Here is a 21,937-nt window from a genome sequence, read left to right on the forward strand (position 1 = left end):
CCTCAAAGGCTCTCATTCTAGCAGAAATATGCACTATGTAGCATTTTCTGAGGTTTGGCAACAGATCATTTGGCTATCGGGTGTGGCAGTGATTTACTGCATTTATAATTTATAAAGAAATTTTATTATTTAAAAATTTAATGATTACTGAGATTGAGACTCCTCATTTTGTTGGTTTAAAATATATATTTAATATATAATTTGTCATATAAATCAAATAAAATGAAATTAGTTGTTATATAAGGGGGAAAAAAGTTTCCCTTTGTGCATTTTGGACATCCACCCATGCATGGGAACAGACAGTTAAAGAGATCTCTTTAAATAGGCATAAGCCTTTGCTAATGGTCTGAGCATGCAACTTTCTCGGCTAGATAAAGAGGATTAAATGATCCCAGGGAGGATAATAGAGGAGCTGTGCTTTCCCTAGCCTGGTGTGTCCTCAGCCTGGGTTACCTGCAGCGATGCTAAAAGTAGCGTAGGATCAGTCTGTGCTGTCCCAAAGAGGCAGAATCTTTCATCCTGGACAGGTCTTGGACAGAAAATATATTTGTAAGCACTTCTTTCTGTATGACTCAAGTAAAGCCGCTATAGGAACAGGTGCTGACTTTGGCAACCGTGCTGTAAATTAAGCACTGTGTTACCCAATCTCTCCTGGCCAGGACGGCTTGGTGTCTGCTGCAGGCAGAAAACCGCCGACTTCCTTTACCATTTATTTGTGAAACAATAGATTAGGTTCCATTGAAAGGAGAGAAGCACTATAGTCTATTCACTTATGTAATTTTGGCACGCTCTCATAAAATTGCATGATGTCTGTCTTACATTCCAGAGGATGTCTGTGCGTGAAAACAGGCTTCTGTGCTGAGCTGAAAGAGCAGATACAATAAGGCCTCAACTACAGGTCACTGAGCTACAACCTAAGTGACAAACAGGAAGTCACACAATCTGTACATAAACAGTTAACAGTGTTACTGTGTGTATACTCTGCTCAGTCATGGTGCCATTGTTAAAACTGTGTGGCTAGTCCTGCCATTAAAAGTATCCTTAGTCACTTTATACTTTCTCTTGGGAGAATGGAGTTTCCCTCCATTACTCCTTTTTTGTGTGTTTTCCATTGATTGAAGCCAGTCATTGTGAGCAGCTGTGAAACAGTAGCCTACCATCTTTGGACTGCAAAGCCTCCTGTCCTACTTTTGTTTCCCACGTTATCTTATCCTGGGGTAAGATTTTAAAAAAGACGTGGCTAAGTTACATGGAATTTTCCCCTTTTTGGCGTCTGCCATGCTGCTGATGAACTGCAGTGGGCTGGTGTAAGAGGGTGATATTTATCCTATTGTGCAGATTCTTTATTTAAAAGTGACATCAAATTCCATTTTATTACCACGATTTTCACTCAAACTGCACTTCATTAGCATAGCACTTCTATCTGCACTGTGTGGATAGAAATGTCAGTGTGACTGATCATCGTTTTTACAAAATGCTGTTATTTAAGAAGGTCTGCAGTCCATACAGAATCAAAGGGCACAAATTGAAAATCTTTAAGCTGGTACAGTTATAGAAAGGAAATGGTTTATATTCACACTCTCTGGTGTCACCCAGATGATGATGGGTTCTCTTCTGGGTCTGCTTCCTCTCAAGTTTTCTTACTCATATCACTCAGAGAGTTTTTCCTCACCTCCTTTTCCTCCTTTTTGGCTTATTAGGGATAAATATAAATTTAGATTTTCAACTTTATCATTTTTCTTCTGGATTTTTAAATTCCTGCTTTGTGACAATATCCATTGTTAGATGCGCTATACAAAAAAAAATTGAATTGAATTTATATGATAAATAAATGACTCTTCACAATACAGTAGATATACATCAACCAGGCATAACATTATGACCACCTGCCCAATATTGTGTTGCTCCACCTTTTGCTGCCAAAATAGCTCTGACCCATCATGCCCTATGTATTCTGACACCTTTCTATCAGAACCAGCATTAACTTCTTCAGTAATCTGAGCAACAGTAGCTCGTATGTTGGATCGGATCACATGGGCCAGCCTTCGCTCCCCACGTGCATCAATGAGCCTCGGCCACCCATGACCCTGTTGCCGGTTCACCACTGTTCCTTCCTTGGACCACTTTTGATAGATACTGACCACTGCAGACCGGGAACACCCCACAAGAGCTGCAGTTTTGGAGATGCTCTGATCCAGTCGTCTAGCCATCACAATTTGGCCCTTCATTGAAAATGTTCACTTGCTGCCTAATATATCCCACCCACTTACAGGTGCCATGATGAGGAGATAATCAGCGCTATTCACTTCAGTGCTCATAATGTTATGGCTGATCGGTGTACATATATGGAAAGTGTCTGCAGTGTTTTGTATTGGTCAATAAGTTTTGTCCCACAGGAGAGTCTTTAAGGCAGTACAGGGGACTATGTGCTTTATGGTCTCACAGTAACACAATGAGCCTCCTTATTAAGTTTAAGATAAAGAAAAAATAAGACCATACTGAGTGACTGACTCTTTACAGCTGTTAACATGAACCTCAAGGATGTTCCACAACATTAGATGAAACTTTTAAAGGTAAAAATATGATTATTTTCCTATAACAACATTCCCCATCATGTTTAATTCCTTATCTGGATATGTGCCAAGATATCTGTGAGTTCTCTGTATCCAGAAATTTAGGACATAAATAATAAAGTAATAGTATTAGACAAAACATTGAAAAGTGTTGTCAAAACAATACACTGTGTTTTATAAGCTTTTAATGTCAATTCTTTATTATATACAAAGCAGATAAAAGGAACGAGTACATCAGAGGGACAGCTTATGGTGGATGTTTGGGGGACAAAGTTAGGGAGGCCAGATTAAGATGGTTTGGACATGTTCAGAGGAGGGAGAGTGAGTATATTGGTAGGAGAAGGTTGGACATGGAGCTGTCAGGCAGGAGGCAATGAGGAAGGCCAAAGAGGAGGTATATGGATATAATAAATGAGGATATGAAGCTAGTGGGTGCAAGTGTTGAGGATGCAGAAGATAGGGATAGGTGGAGAGAGATGATTCGCTGTGGACACCCCTGAAGGGAAAAGCCGAAAGAAGAAGAAGAAGATACAGAGCAGATAAAAAAATGTTCATGATATTAAATTAGATGTTAAAATAACATTTCTATTATCAGATTCTCCTGAAATTTCCCAAGGATAAATTACTGAGGTCCTGATTTGAGAAAGTTTGTCATACGTGAAAATCTTTCTACTGAAGTAAAAACTAATCAATAAGCTTTATGCAGGTTAAGTCAAGCTGACCTATTGTGTTTATTCTTCTATTTGTAATATTTAAGATTATTTGTCCTGTACCTTGCTAGAATTATGTCTTTAGAAAATTGTTCAGTAGAAAATTATTTCGATTTTTTTAAAAGCATAATTTCTCCATATTCTGTGTGTTAACTGTTCATGTGTTTTTTTTTTATTTATGATTTAGCTTATAAGGCTTGACGTGTAATTAAAATTTTACAGCGTACTGCGTACAATGCAGAAGGCAATGAAAGCAGTGCAAGCAAATGAATTTGTGCGCTCATCATTACAGCTAACACTTTTTCCACTATAATACATTTTTATGTAAGATCTTTGTTTTTGCATCAAAGACATGGTACACGTGAGTCTATTTACTCATAAGTTTATTTTCAGGCTAGCAGAGCGAGAAGCGTCTTGTGTTTATGTTCATTTTGGTGACACCGATCAGGCGGAGAGGCGCTGACAGACCGAAGCCAGGTGTAACAGGACTATCACACAGAAGATCAGAGAGCTCGTCGTGCTCCTCCAGGCCAAACGTGGCATCGTTGAGCATCCGTCGGTGCAGGTGGCACGTCTGCTCAATCTTCAGTTTGTTGATATCTCCTCGTAGGCGCATGAGCTGGCGAGCAAGCTGCTGGTCCTGCACACGCATCTCCTCCTGTGTACGAGTAGGGAAGTATTATAAGTATAATATGATAGGATGCAAATCCATAGAGACATACTGCTGCTTAGAGGACCAACATCACAATTTCAGGTCATAATAAATGCACCCTGATTTAAACAGAATATTAATTGATTTTTTTCTGCAAATGTCATCCTGCAACATGTACAGACCTCAGCTTTAAATATAGTCATTTTAAATGGTATTTAGGTGAAGAAAGTTGCACATTTACAGTTTCCGATATTATAGATATATAGATATAATAAGATATATACTTTTCCTTCTGAAGAACAGTGAACCTGATCTTGTGTGGTAGCTCAGTGAGAACCACAAAAACCCTGATGGAACATAATTTATAATGCCTGATTTTCTCTGCATAAATGTTCGCAGATTTATGTTTATATATAATGTTTATTGCTATATATATATTTAAAATACTGCATGCATGCACTAGACTGTAATAGCCTATACGTAGCCAACATGTATTGCACACATGGTTGAACAGTGGAGGTTGTAGAAAAGCGATTTATTATTTAAGCGAAAATCATCTCATTAAAGGTGGAATTAGCTTCAATTGTTTTAATCATGTGACAAAGTAGAACAGAAGAAATCAATGCCTTAAATCACATGGATTTTAGATACTGATAATAAATTCCCTCAGTTATTTCCTGAAAACCTGAGAAAGTCTACGAAACATGAGAAAGTCAGCTTTTCTTCTTAATCTGAGGAATATTAGCAATCATGATAACTGACAACGCAACTATTTAAATACTAATGACAATATACAAAGTGTATATAGCAACAGATTTATAAATGTTAAGTAAATAATATACACTAGTGGCTTATGAGGTGTAAAACAGTAGGCCTCTACTGATCAATCACGAAATGGAAGAAATTCACTCCCACTACTCTGCTCCTCTTCCTTTGATAATACTGAGAATACCACTGTGATGATGCGACACTGGAGACTGGGCATCAAGTATATGTGACAGATTGATTCGCATGCTAATGACTAAACTAAATGAAAGGGTCAATGATTTAATATGGTAACATTATGCAACATGATCTTAAAAATCTGTAGCAAGATTGGTCTTAGGATGTTTGTTCATTTTTGCTAATTAACTCTCTTGTTTAATAAATATTAAACATGTGTTCATTATGTAAATGTATACAATACTTCATTACATGATTCCCTTCCTAAAACTAGATAATGGGAGATATTTTATTTCTATTTGAGAGTGCCAAGTAAATGCACATCCACAATGTAATAGTAATGATCTAATAATGATAATATTAGAATTATATATATTATTATAATGATCTTTCCTAGATAATAAATAATGAACTTTTATTCTTATATTATATTATATTATATTATATTATATTATATTATATTATATTATATTATATTATATTATATTATATTATATTATATTATATTATATTATATTATATTATATTATTAAGATTTAACCTGTAATCTCCCACAATGAACCTCAACCACAGTCAAGTTTCTCTCACCAGTTCTTTCCTCAGCCAGCTGAGAGCTTCATCAATATTCCCAAACCCTTTCAGTTTTCTTGAAGTCAGGCTGCACTCTTCATTTAGGTGCAACACGTGATCATTTCTTTCAGGTCCATCTGTCTGCTCCTGTTCTTCACTTTGACTTAACACGGTGGACTTCGAAGCTTCTACTTGAGCCTTCCACTCATGATAGGAGGGTCTTCTGGTCTGTAGTCTTAGTCTCTCAGCCAACTCCTTTAAATTTCTCAAGTGGTCATCTGTTGCAACCTCCAAACGATCACAACCCAGGCTACTGACGCTTTTTACATTAATCTGTTGCAGTGTGTCCATGGCTTGTCTATTACCCAAACCCAGGAGCAGTTAAAAATAAACTGGAGATGAAATGAAATGCTAATGATCGCTATGTTTTCGCTTTAGCTGACTACTAAAGCTGATCTGGACCTTTGGAAGTGCAAATGAGTTTGCGGGCAAAAGGGAATGGAGAGATTAATGTAATTCATCCTCTTATATTTCCAAATAGAGAATATCCACATCTTCTGATTCTGCTTGAGCCAACATATAGTTATTTTTCTTTCTGGCCTCAGGGGAAAAAAGAGGCTTTAGGAAATCCTGGAAAGAAAAGATGCACATTAGATTCACAAATATGTTTCTACGTCTCCGTGTACCTGGATTGATATTATGAGATCACAAATATCTGGTACTATAAAATGACATATCAACATAAACCAGCAATACCAACTTCACACTGAGTGTTTCCTTTGTACATCTCATGTCACACTCTGGATCTTCCCAAGCTAGCAGTTGCCATTATAGCTCAAAGCAGCCTGTGAGTCAGCACTTACTCACTGTTACATGAAACGACGTCTATAAGACGTTTAAAAGTGACAGAGAAGTGAAAGATTGTATGATCATAAAGCTTGGAGTAGAGAGGGATGACAGAAGAGGTCACATCCTCCATATATCCAACGTGTTCTCATAACATTAGCACACTAAAGAAACAGGTTTACTTTTGTATGATTGGTTTCAAGCCAGTTTCAGATATAATGTCTTACTAACGTAACTAACTTAATGTTTCCTTGACTGATTGTAATTTTGTTATGTGTAGTTACACCAACTGCTTAATGCCAACTCATGACCATTTGATATTTTGTTGCATGTGCTCTATGTGGCACGTACTTGGTATGTATTTATATATTGAAGAAGTCAGGAATTATAATACATAATATCCATCCGACTTGCCTGATATAGTATTTTTCCAAGACATGAGTTTAGGTCAAAGTCTCTGCATATATCAATATTTCAGCTATGACTCAAACTTCCTGTTCATGTTAGAATGAATAAGACCCAATTTTCTTAAAGATTCAAAGATTAACATTTAATATGTGACCTATGCAAGAAATAATGATTTCATGAATTTTGCTTCTGCTTGAGCCAATAATTAAACTTTGGTCTAACCTAGCATTAAGGACAAACAAGGTTAAACATTTACCGTAGAAATTTAGATTCAATTCAGTGGTTTGTACATTTAAAATGTCTTCAGTTCCCACTATTTCTCCCACAAAAAGACTTTTTGGTACAGCAAGAAGTACTGCTGACACATACACTATATTGCCAAAAGTTTTGGGACACCCCTCCAAATCATTGAATTCAGGTGTTGTTTTTCAGGGGTTGGACTCGGCCCCTTAGTTCCAGCGAAAGGAACCCTTAATGCTTCAGCTTCATACCAAGACATTTTGGACAATTCTATGCTCCTAACTTTGTAGGAACAGTTTGGGGATGATCCCTTCCTGTTCCAACATGACTGCACACCAGTGCACAAAGCAAGGTCCTTAAAGACATGGATGAGCGAGTTTGTTGTGAAGGAACTTGACTGGCCTTCACAGAGTCCTGACCTCAACCTGATAGAACACCTTTGGGATGAATTAGAGCGGAGACTTCTACAGGAATGGTCTAAAAATTCCCATAAACACACTCCTGAACCTTGTGGAAAGCCTTCCCAGAAGATTTGAAGCTGTTATAGCTGCAAATGGCAGACCAACTCCATATTACATTCATGTGCATGTAAAGGCAGACATCCCAAAACCTTTGGCAGTATAGTGTAATTCCCCTTTTCCCCATGTTGTGCTGGGTTTACTGTCCCTGTTGAACTGTGTGAACTTCTTTCTTTGTTTCCTCTGGATTCTCCAGTGTCCTCCAACCTCTAAAAATATGCACATACCAGAACTAGTTATGATCATTTACCTGAAGTGTGTGAATGTATGTGTGCAACGGACAAGTGTCCCATTCTCTGTGTATTCCCAACTCTTGCCAATTGTATCTGGGATATGATTTGGATACACCATGAATGAATGAATAAAAGTTCTAATAAAATAAAAGTCCAAGAACAGCTGAATCTGCCTTGTAAATACTCAGTGATTATTATTATAGTTGTATGCCTTATTCAAATAAAAAAGGTCGATCTACACCATATATAGCCACATACACATAATGTCCACAAACATCTGTCCTATGAATGCTCTATTTGGTGTTAAAGGCTCATTGTAGATGCCTCAATCCTTAGAAAAGTTGTGTCTAGTACTGGACCTTTGGCTTAAACAGTTAAAGGCTTTTCGTGGAACTTAAATATCTGATAACAAAACTCTAGATTATTAGAGAGGTTTCGAAATAAACCCGACTTATGAAATGCACTGTGAAAAAAATCTCCTTTTATTCTGAGTAGCACTGTTTTTATTGTTTCAGTGCTTTAAGAAATCTTACTATTAAGACTAATCTTTAGAGCAAACTTTTGGAGACTTTCTATTACTCCCAAAAAGTGCATGAAGTGTGGATTCAGTATCATAACTTTATCTCTAAATCCAGCAAAATGCACAGGGAAACATCTGGAACCGACATATACCACTGCAGAGCGCGAGGAACGCATTATCCGCGTGAAAATGACAGAAATCGATCTATTTAAAATTGATTTTAAAATGAGATAAATGAATAAAATACCGACACCACTTGCCCCTTATATGTAGTAATGAGTGTTGATAATGCTGTTAAAGACACTTACCGGTTATATGAGTGAGGTAAAGGAGACGCGCGTGAAGAAAGAGGAGAGTTGTGCGCTCGCTCGCGCTTCTCTGATTCTCCTCGTGTTTTTGAATGAGCAACAAAGGAGGGGGGGGGTTGGTTGCGTCAGCCTCTGGTTACCAAGGAGACAGCAAAGTATCTGATCACATCCTCATAGTTTGCACAGCAGTCACCAGGCTGTGGGTCTAACTTCACATTTCCCCCATGACACGGTTCTGTAAAGACAGTGAGCACAGTGACCTACACCCAACTGCTCCCTCTGTAGGGGACCTACTAGTGCAGCTCTTATAGCCTATTATACCTAGTGCTGCATAACAATGGTGTAAAGAAATAACAATGGCGTATTTGTAATGTAAATTTCTTCCTTTCTTTCTTTCTTTCTTTCTACATGAGATGTGATTTCTTAGTGTTGGGTTACCGATCGGAAGGTTGTGAGGTCCAATCCCACATCTACCAAGCTGCCACTGCTGGGCCCCTGAGCAGGGCCCTTAACACTCAGCTGTATACAAATGAGATTAACATGTAAGTCGCTCTGGATAAGGGAATCTGCTAAATGACAGGAATGTAAATGTACAAAAATTAATTTAAGCTGTGAGTTTCAAAATCCTTCACAATGATTGATTTACAAAGATTTTTATCACTTGCTATATCACTATTGCCTGCTTTATCACTATTTTCTTGCTAATAAAACATTGTCTTTGAGCCCAAGCCGTCTTCACAAGGTCTACAAAACCTTGCTAATTTTATATACTAACCAACTAACTAACTAACTAACTAACTAACTAACTAACTAACAATTAAAATTCGTGTATACAATATAAAATGTATAAGCTGAGAAACAGTGAGAATTACTGACATCTTGTGGTCAAAAGCATGTAGTGCAGCTATTAATAATATGCAGCATCCTGGTGAATTCTGCTGCAGCTGTTTAGCTACACTTTAATAAACCTGTGTTTCAATTATTTGAAAACATCTCGACCTTTGACTCGAATTCTGACAATACAGTATTACTTCTGCTAGGAGCACAGGCAGCTCGTAGTAATGTCTCTAATTTTAGTATCTTAAATTGTAGTAATGATTCTAATTAGTAGTAACTATGTTGAGACGTTCAGATAGATCAAGTGCAGCAGTAAAAGACTCTTTAGTCTCGCATTTGATGCTCATGTATATAATATTATAGGAAAACCCCCTTTTTAATCTAAGATATATTGCTAAGATAAAATATATATATATATAATGCAGTGGCATTGTGAACCTTTCTAGGTTGCACTATTATAAAACCTTGGGATGTAATGTGGATGTTCAATGTTATTTAGATGCATGAACAAGCTCCAGTTATTCCATAAAGTATTGTTTGCCTACAATCTTATCATATATTCTCCAGATTGCTTTGGTTTGTAGTAAAATTGTGCAGTGATTGTAAAATAAGATACTCTGAAGAAAGATAGATTCTTTTACTTGGTTTGGCTAAAGCTCCCACTGTAAATATGATAGTTTACTGGTCAGTGCAGACAATGCAATGAAAAATTTGCTTTTGAATGTCACCAGTTTCCCTTTTAGTTAATTATGCTTTCCTGGTTTTAACAAAATGACATCCACACTTTCACACAAGTTCTGCTTACTAGTGGCCTCATTTATTTTCATGCTCATTTAACTCTTGCTTTCATATCAGGAGTGATTACCAGCTTTGGAAAGGTGTCATTTTCCACAGGGCTGATCATCCCAGCAAGCGTGTCCTTGACTTCTTTGCAATCTTCTGTGTGTTTTGACCTTCAATCTCCTACTGACCTACTATGATAGTGATCCAAAGAGGTCCAGTTCATTAGCCATTACAAACAAACACTTGTCTCCAGCCTCCACATTCCAACAGTGTACAAAAATTCCACAGGCTTCTGTTCTCCATGCAGAATTCTCCAGGCCAATATTTTGTACAAACTCTAGCTGTACATGTCTTTGTTCATTCTGCTGTTTGAATTGATAAAGTTTAAAGCTGTAAAGGTTTTATTTTGTGGTCAACACCATACAGGACATTAATCAGAAATATCCTGAGGCTCTGCCATATATTTATAAACATATAAGATCTACTACTGCAACAAAATAAGCATAAAGATAGAATAAATCATGCACATATGTTTATAATTTAATCATTTTAAAGATTTGCTTAACTTGGACAGTCTTAAGAAAAGGAGAGAGGAAACATAAAGGGATTTCATGGATGCATGAATGGGTGCATGAAACCCCATAGCTTTGGCACAAAAATGATAGACTGAAGGTTTTTATGTGCATTAATGGTGTTTTTATGAAGCATCTTAATAAGATTCCACTGCACCACACTTCCTTTAGCTCTTCTAGCACTGCTAGATTTATTTATTTATTTTACTTTTTTTCCCTGATGAGCAAGCCTGAGGCGACGGTGGCAAGGAAAAACCTCCCTGAGATGATATGAGGAAGAAACCTTGAGACAAACCAGGCTCAGAAGGGAACCTCATCCTCATCTGGATGACACTGGACACTAAATAATGTAAATGTGAATAATGTCCTTTCTACAGCAAGAGCAACCAAGAGCTCTTGAGGAACTAATAGGAACTAGTTCATCTGCATCATGAAATGGCATCATATTTCTTATCTTGGCAATATTTCTGAGATGAAAGAAGGCTACCCTAGCGATATTATCTACATGAGCTTCAAATGAAAAACCAGAGCCAATAATCACACCAAGATCTTTTACTGCTGAACATGATGAAACAGAAAGATCCATCCAGAGTTACTCTGTAATTAGAAAACTTCAAGGAGTAAGTATAAAGGGTGTAGCAAAACACTGACTCCAAGTAATCAATCGCCTGATCAAGTTCTTTGGGGTCAGAAGGCGATCTAGTCATGGATGATTATTCTGGGAGACTGTTGGTAAATCCAAATTTCAGAATAAGACCCAGAGTGTGACCTCCATTATGAGTGGTTCCTATTACGTTCAAAAGGAATATTAAAGTCTCCCACAATTAATACTTTGTCTAAAGAAACAACTAGGTTTGAAATGAAATCTTCAAATTCACATTTTCTGCTCCCTGGCCCTAGCTTTGGATTGTCACCAACCCGCTCTAAGGCTATGTGCTGTGCTGCAAGAAATGAGTAGCACCTTCACAAGTGGGATGGACACCGTCCCATCCTAACAGGCTAGCCTTGCCCTTAAAAGAGCTCCAGTTTTCTATGAAGCCCACATTGTTTTCAGAGCACCACGTGGACATCCAGCAGTTCAGCGACCATAACCTGCTGTAAGCTACATCACCACGCTGCATTGGGATGGGGCCAGAGCATACTACAGCACCGGACATTGCCTTTGCTAATTTACACACCTCTACAATATTACTCTAAGTAACCTCAGAGTGATGAAGGCACATATCATTAGCTTCTACATGGAAAACTAACTTTGAGATTCTATCCTTCCCTAGGACCCTAAGATTACCTGGTATGTCCAGAGCTCTGGCTCCCAGAATACACCTAACCAGGGCTTCTGGAGCCGCTAAAGACATAGCTAATTTCACATACATCTCCTATAAGCAACAATCTTTCAGGTTTCTCAGTGGGTGCGTCACCTGTTAGACATGTGAAGTGGAGAGGAGTGGACTGCGGACACCCTGAGGACACTGGATAATGCTCACATTAAAGACACCAAAATAAACCTGGGGACAATTTAAGAACACGTTAAGGACAACAAAATAGACTTGTGGACACATTTAGGACACCAAAATAGACTTAGGGACACTTTAAGGACAACAAAATAGACCTGGGGACACCTTTAGGACACCTTAAAATAGCAACCGCAGTGATTTTGTCAAAGTAGAAAGAATAAAAGCTTGAAAATGCTTTACAGAACAGTTTACATTTTGAAAGTATCTGTATTAGAACTTGAGATATAATCAGCAAAATTTTGGAACATTTTCTGATATAAAAATTTCTGTTTTCTGCGATATTGTATAGATTTTCTTTGAAGAAAATCTTATTTTAGATAAAAAAATCTTAAATCAATCAAAATAAAAATCTTATTTTGAGATATAAAAATGGAATTTGGTAGTCTCATGTATTTTTTCCTGCTCTTTCCATTTCTGCTATTATTAAGATATATTTAAGATATACCTATATAATTGATGCTGAATGAAATACCCAGAGACAATTTGTTTTTAATTTATTTTTCTATGACATTTTGATACTTTTGTAATATGCATAGCAATAAAATAAACAATTTTTGGGCCAAAAAACACTAAAAGGCTGAACCTGTGGATTTAAGTTTAATTATGTTAAATTAATCTTTCTCCTTTCACACTGAGATCTCAACTAGTATTATGTATTAAACTTTAATACACTATCAGAAAACGTTTTTTTCTAGAAACCATTTTTGCTGTTAAAGGAACTGCCATCTCCTGGCATCTAAGCATACCAAGGTTATGTTTGGTGTTCCACAAGGTTCTGTTTTAGGCCCACTGATTTTTTCCTTATATATGCTACCCCTTGGTGCAATTATTCATAAACATAAGATTGAAGCATGTGTAAAGGACATTAGACAGTGGATGCTTACTCACTATCATCAAATATTTTGCTCTGCTATATTGCAGGATCTTTGCATGTTAGGATGAAACTAATTACCCCTCCATGTTACTCTTCAGTTCCCTAACGCACTGTGTGAATTAGGTGACAATCAGATTTGGGTGAATTTTTTGACCAAAAACACTTAAACCCACAGGTTTAGCCTTTTAGTGTCTTTTGGCCAAAAAATTTACATCATCTGATCCTCACCAAATCAAGGTGTTGTGTGTTAGGGTCAAGACTAACATTGAGGTTTAATTAATGTCTTCCTTTCATGCTCCACAGCTGAGATCTTAGCTAGTATCATGTAATATACTTTAATACAATATAATCAAATATTTTGCTCTGCTATATCCCTATATGTATATGTATATACACTACTCACAAAAAGTTAAGGATATTTGGCTTTCAGGTGAAATTTCAGGATGCACCTAAAATGCACTATAACCTTTACAGGTGAACTTAATTTGACCTTCTCTACACTTTTGAATGCACATGTCCAACTGTTCAGTGTTTCAGTACTTCTTGCATAACTTGCTGTTCTCTAACAAGGTGCTTAACAGCAAAATTCACAACTGGTGTTTGATCCATGAATCGACCAATAAATTTAAACAGTCCTCTTCATCATGCTGTCCACATTTTGACATCATGAGACCAAGACCACACCTAACAATTGATCAACAGTACCTCACCATTGCGAGGCTTCAAACAGGATGTTCTCAGAGGGAAGTGGCCACTGAGCTTAGAGTGTCACAGAGTGTCATCAGCAGGTTGCGACAGAGATACAGAGAGACTGGAAGAGTCACAGAAAGGCATAGAAGTGGATGTCCTTTGGCCACATCCCACGTTGATGACCGCTTCATTGTTGACAGTGCCCTGCGGAACTGGATGATGAATGCCACTCAACTCCAGGCACATTTAAGGGAGGCGAGAGGTGACCATTTGAAACCGTTTACATCAGCGTGGTCTGCTTGCTAGACGACCTGCAATGGTACCTGACCACACCACCAGACACAGGCGTTGGGGCAGGGAGCATTTACACTGGACGAGGGACCAGTGGGCCTCAGTGCTGTTCTCTGATGTAAGTCGATTCACGTTGAGCAGAAATGATGGCCGCCAACGACGTTGGAGACGTCAAGGAGAGTGCTATGCATCAGCCACTGTTGTCACCAGATGAGCCTTTGGTGGTGGTGGTGTTACAGTCTGGGCAGGTGTGTTTACTCAATACAGAACTGCCCTACATCTTGTGAATGGTACAGTGACAAGACAATACTACCTGAATAACATCATTAATCCAGTCATTGTGCCCCTGCATGAACAACAAAGGCCTAATTTTATCTTCATGGATGACAATGCTCCAGCTCATCGAGGTCGCATCATTAGGGAATGGCTGCTGGAGGCTGGGGTACCTCAAATAGAGTGGCCTGCACTTTCTCCAGACCTGAAGCCCATAGAAAACCTATGGGATCAGCTGAGTCGCCATGTAGAGGCTCGTAACCCTGCAACCCAGAACCTCAATGACCTTAGGGCTGCCCTTCAAGAAGAGTGGAATGCCATGCCTCAGCAGACAATAAGTCGACTCGTGAACAGCATGAGATGTCGTTATCAAGCTGTAATTGATGGTCAAGGGCACATAACTAATTATTGAGACATTGACATTTTTTGTTGTGGTATACCCACCACTGTTGGCTTTTGTTTCAATAAATTGTTTGAGATGAGGAAATCACCATTGCTTCTACTTAAATGTCTTACTTTCATGATATAATATCACTGTAGCATGAACTTTTTACATTTTCCATAAATTTCACCCAAAAGCCAAATATCCTTGACTTTTTGTGAGTAGTGTATATATATACCTATATCATAGGATATTTGCATGTTAGGATGAAACTATTCACCCTCCCATGTTACTTTGCCTTTATTTGTCGCATATACTTTACTGTACAGTGAAATTCTTTCTTTGCATATCCTATCCTTAGAGGGTTGGGGTCAGAGTGCAGGGTCAGCCATGATGTAGCCCCCCTAGTGGGCAGGGTGGGTTGGGAGCCTTGCTCAAGTGCCCAACGATGGCAGCACTAGGGCTTGAACATCTTCTGGTCAACGACCCAGAGCCTTAACCACTTGAGCTACCACTGCCCTTTGAGCTACCACTGCTCTTTGAGTTCCCTAACATGCAGTGTGAATTTGGTAAAAATTAGATTCGATTTTTATTCTATCATCAAATATTTTGCTCTGCTATATCGTAGGATGGTCAAGACTAACATTAAGGCTTAATTAAAAGAAACATCTGGTTCCTGCCCTTGTCTGCTCTGGAAATGCTATCAGCAAGAAACTATAGTCAATGCATTTCTGAAATAATTCAAAGGACTGCTTATATGCAGCACCAACTTAGTTGAAACCACGTTATTATTGTAAGACAGCATAGCCTGTTGTTCACTAAAACTTCCGCTTCAGTGGAATGTTCACCTTAGACAAGCTTTGACCTTTAATACAGTGGAACAATTATTGCTTTAATGCGGCTTCGAAAGAATGTCTACAGTGCAGTTCCTGAGAACAGAAGTGTTGTCAAGAATGTTTAGGGAAATTAAGTGGTTTGGATTGACATGATTAAAATGGTGATTCAATTAAATCTGTTCCAAAGAAATAACATAATTTTTATATGAACACAATCAAAAATTACACAGACTAGTGTAATAACATCACATAAGCAGAATAATTTGGATTTCCTTAATCAAAAATAAGACGTCGCCAAGAGGACTGAAGCATGTAGTGAAAAAGCAATTATTCTGACAACCCTTCGTTTCCATTCACAATATCTGAACTTTCTTCCCTTTATTAAAACACCTCAACACATGAAACCCTCAGTGTACTGACTGGTGTATGTGCTAGAAAAAAAGAACAGACAGACAGACAGACAGACAGACAGACAGACAGACAGATAGATAGATAGATAGATAGATAGATAGATAGATAGATAGATAGATAGATAGATAGAATAACAAATAGATAGATAGATAGATAGATAGATAGATAGATAGATAGATAGATAGATAGATAGATAGATAGATAGATAGATAGATAGATAGATAGACAGATAGATAGATAGATAGATAGATAGATAGATAGATAGATAGATAGATAGATAGAATAACAAATAGATAGATAGATAGATAGATAGATAGATAGATAGATAGATAGATAGATAGATAGATAGATAGATAGATAGATAGAATAACAAATAGATAGATAGATAGATAGATAGATAGATAGATAGATAGATAGATAGATAGACAGACAGACAGATAGATAGATAGATAGATAGATAGATAGATAGATAGATAGATAGATAGATAGATAGATAGATAGATAGATAGATAGATAGAAAAACAAATAAATAGATAGATAGACAGACAGACAGACAGATAGATAGATAGATAGATAGATAGATAGATAGATAGATAGATAGATAGATAGATAGATAGATAGAAATAAAAGCCCATGCTTTCAGAATAATTTTTTATAATTTGTTAATTTGTAGCAGGATAACGGGATTAATATTTCATTTGGAAAATATCCAATTTTATCAATATTTTTTGGGGGGTCTGTTCAGAACTATGAAATGGTCTTGGACCTAGATATTTAACATTTATCACTGTTTGTTTTTAACGTTAATTATGTTAATTACTTTCAGTGGGTGGGACTTCCGGTTCACGACACCGTTATGTTTTTTCCCCCCTCCATAGCCAGACTGTGAGCTACTATTGCGAGGTAAGGTGCTTGCTGTGTGGTGATCGCACTTTGTAATTCATTCCAGTGCAAAAAAAACCCTTATTTTATTCAGGACAGGAAGCATGACAGTTGAATTAAGAGGCGATTTGGTCTTTAAATGAAATGTGTGTCATGTCTCTCCAGCGCTCGGGTGCTTATTATTATACTGCGGTGCGTCGCAGGCAGAGAGTAGCCTGTAAAAGCCTCGCTTACAATAAAGCCAGTGTGTAAGGGTTTGGGTAAATATTCATCTAAAGACATGACCTTTCACGACTATTTCTTTTTTTATAGTGTTTACATGCGAACGCGTCACTAGAAGATATAATAATAATAACAACAACAACAATAATAATAATAATAGCACCAGCAAGGCGAATCTGCTGGAGCTGAGCTGCATTGAATGATGTCATCGGGTTTGTACTGAAGCCATTTTAATCGGCTTCACAACTGTGCTGTATTCATTTACATCTGTCTTCATGTACAGATGTGTTCATTACAGGCGTGTTCGTGTACAGATGTGTTCATTACCTATTTTTTTTCCCCGAGACTACCTGTTAACAGCGCATCAAGAAAACCCTGAGAAATGACATTCATGCATGGTGGCACCAGTCAGCCTCTTAACTATTCTTCATACATGAAACAAGTGAAATATCTCCCTGCTGGTTAATTCTTACTTTTTTTTTTTATTGGTTGTTTGGGTCATTGTAGTAATTTGGATCTGTATTTGGTACAAGTCATTTTCTGCAGACGAATCCAATGCTAGAACCAAAACCATACGGTTAGATACACTATATTGCCAAAGGTTTTGGGACACCCTTCCAAATCATGGAATTCAGGGGTTGGGCTCAGCCACTTAGTTCCAGTGAAAGGAACTCTTAATGCTTCAGCTTCATACCAAGACATTTTGGACAATTTCATGCTCCCAACTTTGTGGGAACAGTTTGGGGATGACCCCTTCCTGTTCCAACATGACTGCATACCAGTGTACAAAGCAAGGTCCATAAAGACATGGATGAGTGAGTTTGGTGTGAAGGAACTTCACAGAGTCCTGACCTCAACCTGATAGAACACCTTTGGGATGAATTAGAGCGGAGACTGCGGCCAGACCTTCTCATCCAACATCAGTGTCTGACCTCACAAATGCGCATCTAGAGGAATGGTCAAAAAATTCCCATTAACACACTCCTAAACCTTGTGGAAAGCCTTCCCAGAAGAGTTGAAGCTGTTATAGCTGGAAAGGGTGGGCTGACTTCATATTTAACTCTACAGATTAAGAATGGGATGTCATGTGCCTGTAAAGGCAGACATCCCAAAACCTTTGGCAATATAGTGTATGTTTTTTGAATAAGCAATTTTCTGCAATGCCAGAATCAAATCCATGCAGTTACATATGTACTGTGCTGGGACTTTCTCAGTTCCTCTTTCCTCATCAAAGTGATTATTAATGTTATGTTTATGTGAGTGCAGAAGACAGTTCCTTCAGAGAAAAGTAGCACAGGTACAATACCCTCAGGGCCTGAAACACTGACTCGGTACCTGATTGTATTTTAACACACTTTCCAGTCTGATCCATTGGTAAATCCTATGTGGTGTGTGATACTGAAAAATCCTAAACTGATGTTGCATTCACCGTAGGGCAGACATTGTCCTAAAGTCTGCCACTGCTGGTCCTCTCATGTTGTTTATAATTACCTTAAAAGCTCAAAAATTTCAGCTCCGTTCCTGTGTGGTAGTTTGGATCGGTATTGAGGATCAGTTGATGGTGAATTTGCAAGCTCTACTATTTAGTATCATTTTGAAAATGGAAAATAAAGTAGATCAGTTTTTGCCTAGAGTAAAGTCATTAGGTGTACGTCATGAATTATTTTCTTTTTACAGGCTCCATCTGTCATCAGAGTGCAGCATGAACGTCATGTTAATGAGGAAGATGTACATGCTGAGCTGCCTTCTAGCTTTGCTGCTCTCACCTCTCTCACACCAAGAGGAGCATCACAAGCTGCTGCTGGTGTCGTTTGATGGTTTCCGCTGGGACTACGTAAACAGAGTTCCCACACCCAACTTCCGTGCCCTGATGGATGAGGGAGTGCAGGTGGAGCGGGTGGAGAACACGTACATCACCAAGACCTTTCCTAACCACTACACTTTAGTGACAGGCTTGCATGCAGAGAGTCATGGCATTGTTGCAAATGAAATGTATGACCCAGTTATGAATCGCTCCTTCTCCATGGAGGGGCCGGAAGTGTACGACTCTCGATGGTGGGAGGAGGCTGTCCCGCTGTGGGTAACCAATCAGATGGCTGGACAGAGGAGCGGGGCTGCCATGTGGCCTGGATCGGATGTGTCTATTGGTGGGATTTATCCAACTCGTTACATGCCATACAATGCCTCCATGCCCTTCGAGATGCGAGTAGAAAAGCTGATCAGCTGGTTCTCAGGGCCAGAGGAGATTAATTTCGGAGTGCTGTACTGGGAAGAGCCTGACGAGAGCGGCCACAACCTGGGGCCCGAGAGCCCACTTATGGACGTCGTCATTGAGGACATTGATGTCAAACTGGGTTTTCTCCGAGACGAGCTCAAGAGAGCTGGGCTATATGACAAAATCAATCTCATTGTCACAAGTGACCACGGTATGACCCAGCTCTCACATGACAAAGTCATTGAGCTGGACACCTACGTGAGTCGAGATCTCTACACGTGGATCGACAAGAGCCCAGTGGTGGGCATTCTACCTAAAGAAGGTACGTTTTTCGAATGACAAGACCTCCACGGATTTTATCCTTAGGTGTTGATCTGAAACATAATCCTAATTCTGTCCACACACAAATCCTAAAGTTTCAAACAGAATTGAATTCCTTACGTTAAAAAAGTTTAAAAACAAAAATATTATATAACATTATTAGCCTCTTTATTGATTGACTGATTCTTTTTCTCAGGTAAATTTGATGAGGTGTATAATTTGTTGGAGAATGCAAACCCCAACATGGTCGTGTACAAGAAAGAAGACATTCCTGATCATTTCTACTACAAACACAACGTAAGAATAATGCCGATTATTATCGAGGTCAAAGAGGGCTGGACAATCGTACAGAACAAGACTGGACCCTTTATGTGTGAGTATTTTGGAAACAGTATTATTTTGAACCATTTTCCTGAAGCATTTAATTAATAGGTTAGGCTTATCGGATCATAACTGATTATTTTTGCACCGATTTTCATTATCCACAGTGGGCAACCATGGCTATGATAACCACCTACCCAGCATGCACCCTGTGTTTGTTGCCCGTGGCCCATCATTCCGCACTGGTTACACCAAAGCCTTGATGCGCTCAGTGGACCTCTACCCTCTCATGTGCAGCCTTCTGGGCATTCAAGCACTGCCCAACAATGGCTCTTTGATGAGTGTGAGGGATCTGCTGGTGGAGACGTTCACCCCTAGACCCGTACCTCCATCCGTACCCAAGGAGCCTTCGTATGCCTGGGCTGTGGGCACGCTCCTCGGCAGCTGCCTCGTCCTGGGATTCCTCATTACGTTTGTGAAGAAGATGACACAGAGGCAACTGCCTCCTTTGCCTCTAACCAACAGAGAGATTTCACAGCCCTTACTGCAGGATGAATTACGCCTTTAATGAGAGGGGGGAAAAAACAAAAGTGTTTCTCATTATTACATTACTTTTATTTAGATAGAGTGAAGCTTGTAGTAACGCTGAGGTCTCTAGTGGGAGGCTCTTGGAAGCATGTAGCATTGCTCCACTCTCTGGTGCTTCAGAGCCATTTTTTTAACCATTTGTTAAGTTTCCAAATATTTCAAATTAATCTCGAGACAAGGTCATATTAATTTGTGCGTCAGTGAAAGAGAAGAGGACTACCAAATCAAATCAATGCCAGTGGTGCCATGCCAAGGTTTAGCAACTGTAGAGCAATACAGCAAGAGAAACTACAGGCTTACAGTCTGACCAATCATACAAAGTCCTCTACTGGCAAACCTGAGCATTTTCAATTCCTGAAATCCCGTGGCCTGTATATTTTAAAAATAATAAATATTAAAAAAAATTAACAGGACATGTTTTAAAGAATTGACCATTTTAAAATACAACCAGAAACGTTTTCCTTTCAAAAAAAGCAAAAATTAAAAAAGAAAGTGTTTTATCTATTCTGTATTTATTGAATGTTTAACAAGTGATAGTTCTCTTTAGGGCATTGGCATCTTTGATGATTGCTTTTTATACTTTGTGTTTCATTCATTGGGATTTCTTTACTCTAGTTCAAGTGCAATGGCTACATGCTTGTAATGTTTGATTTGTAATGCTGGCAGAATGTTTTATTTTTTTGTGTGTGTGTGTGTTCTTTACATAAAGTAGGTAGTTAACCTGCCTCTGTGTTGCACTAAGATTACCGCAAAGCTAATCAGGACTTGTAGAAGGTACAAGGGAACCGAATGGTTTTTAGATTGGTTGCATTTTGCACACTATTTTCCCATGCTTTTAATATTTTTAACAGATACGTGCCAAAATACTTTAGCTACTAATGTGACACTGTTATAGAAATTAGTGGTATTGATTTTCTAATTTTAGACACTCGAATTTTACACAAGACCCCAAACGGGGAGAACCACTGTGATTTACCTTTTACAGGTGTAAAAATAAAATAAAATAAAAAAAAAAAAGGAAAGAAAGAAAAGAGAAAAAAAAGGGAACGTGTTTAAAAGTCTGATGTAGTTGCTGCAGATATTTAGTTGGTACATATGTTGCTTGTAAAATGTTTATGCTTTTATGCTGTGGCTAAAACTGAGGGAGGAAAAAAAAAAGGTAATAACTATGATGTTTGCCCTTCTTATGTGAAATTATATTGTAGTACTGAAAGTATTAAGTTATTATTTAATTGTCGTCTTACTTGTTCTGGATTTTAATTAAAGACTGGTGCAAGAGGCACACACTTTTTTTGTCACTGTTTTGTTGAGTTGTTCTGATATACAAAGCACTGACATGATGCAAATGATGTCTCAACATCTGGAGCCACAGAGAACATGTGTTTTCCTGCCAAAACCTCATCCA

The 21,937-nt window shown here is 38.3% G+C and overlaps 2 protein-coding genes across 2 annotated transcripts; one reads left to right on the top strand and one right to left on the bottom strand.

Annotated features, from left to right (window-relative positions):
- Positions 1–2,741: 2,741 nt before the first annotated feature.
- fam167ab (family with sequence similarity 167 member Ab) lies at positions 2,742–8,737 on the bottom strand. The gene is made up of 3 exons (XM_058378598.1): positions 8,521–8,737; positions 5,466–6,077; positions 2,742–3,941 (listed from the first exon to the last, which is right to left on the bottom strand). The coding sequence occupies exons 2-3, from the start codon at positions 5,796–5,798 to the stop codon at positions 3,678–3,680; spliced, it is 597 nt and encodes a 198-aa protein (XP_058234581.1). The 5' UTR covers positions 5,799–6,077; positions 8,521–8,737; the 3' UTR covers positions 2,742–3,677.
- An 8,076-nt stretch (positions 8,738–16,813) lies between these two features.
- enpp5 (ectonucleotide pyrophosphatase/phosphodiesterase 5) lies at positions 16,814–21,818 on the top strand. The gene is made up of 4 exons (XM_058379298.1): positions 16,814–16,886; positions 18,765–19,624; positions 19,820–19,996; positions 20,112–21,818. Exons 2-4 carry the CDS (start codon positions 18,790–18,792, stop codon positions 20,510–20,512), a joined length of 1,413 nt encoding a protein of 470 aa, XP_058235281.1. The 5' UTR covers positions 16,814–16,886; positions 18,765–18,789; the 3' UTR covers positions 20,513–21,818.
- The last annotated feature ends 119 nt before the right edge of the window (positions 21,819–21,937 follow it).

This window comes from Hemibagrus wyckioides, linkage group LG25, assembly GCF_019097595.1.
Source record: "Hemibagrus wyckioides isolate EC202008001 linkage group LG25, SWU_Hwy_1.0, whole genome shotgun sequence".
In the NCBI taxonomy this organism is placed as follows: domain Eukaryota; kingdom Metazoa; phylum Chordata; class Actinopteri; order Siluriformes; family Bagridae; genus Hemibagrus; species Hemibagrus wyckioides.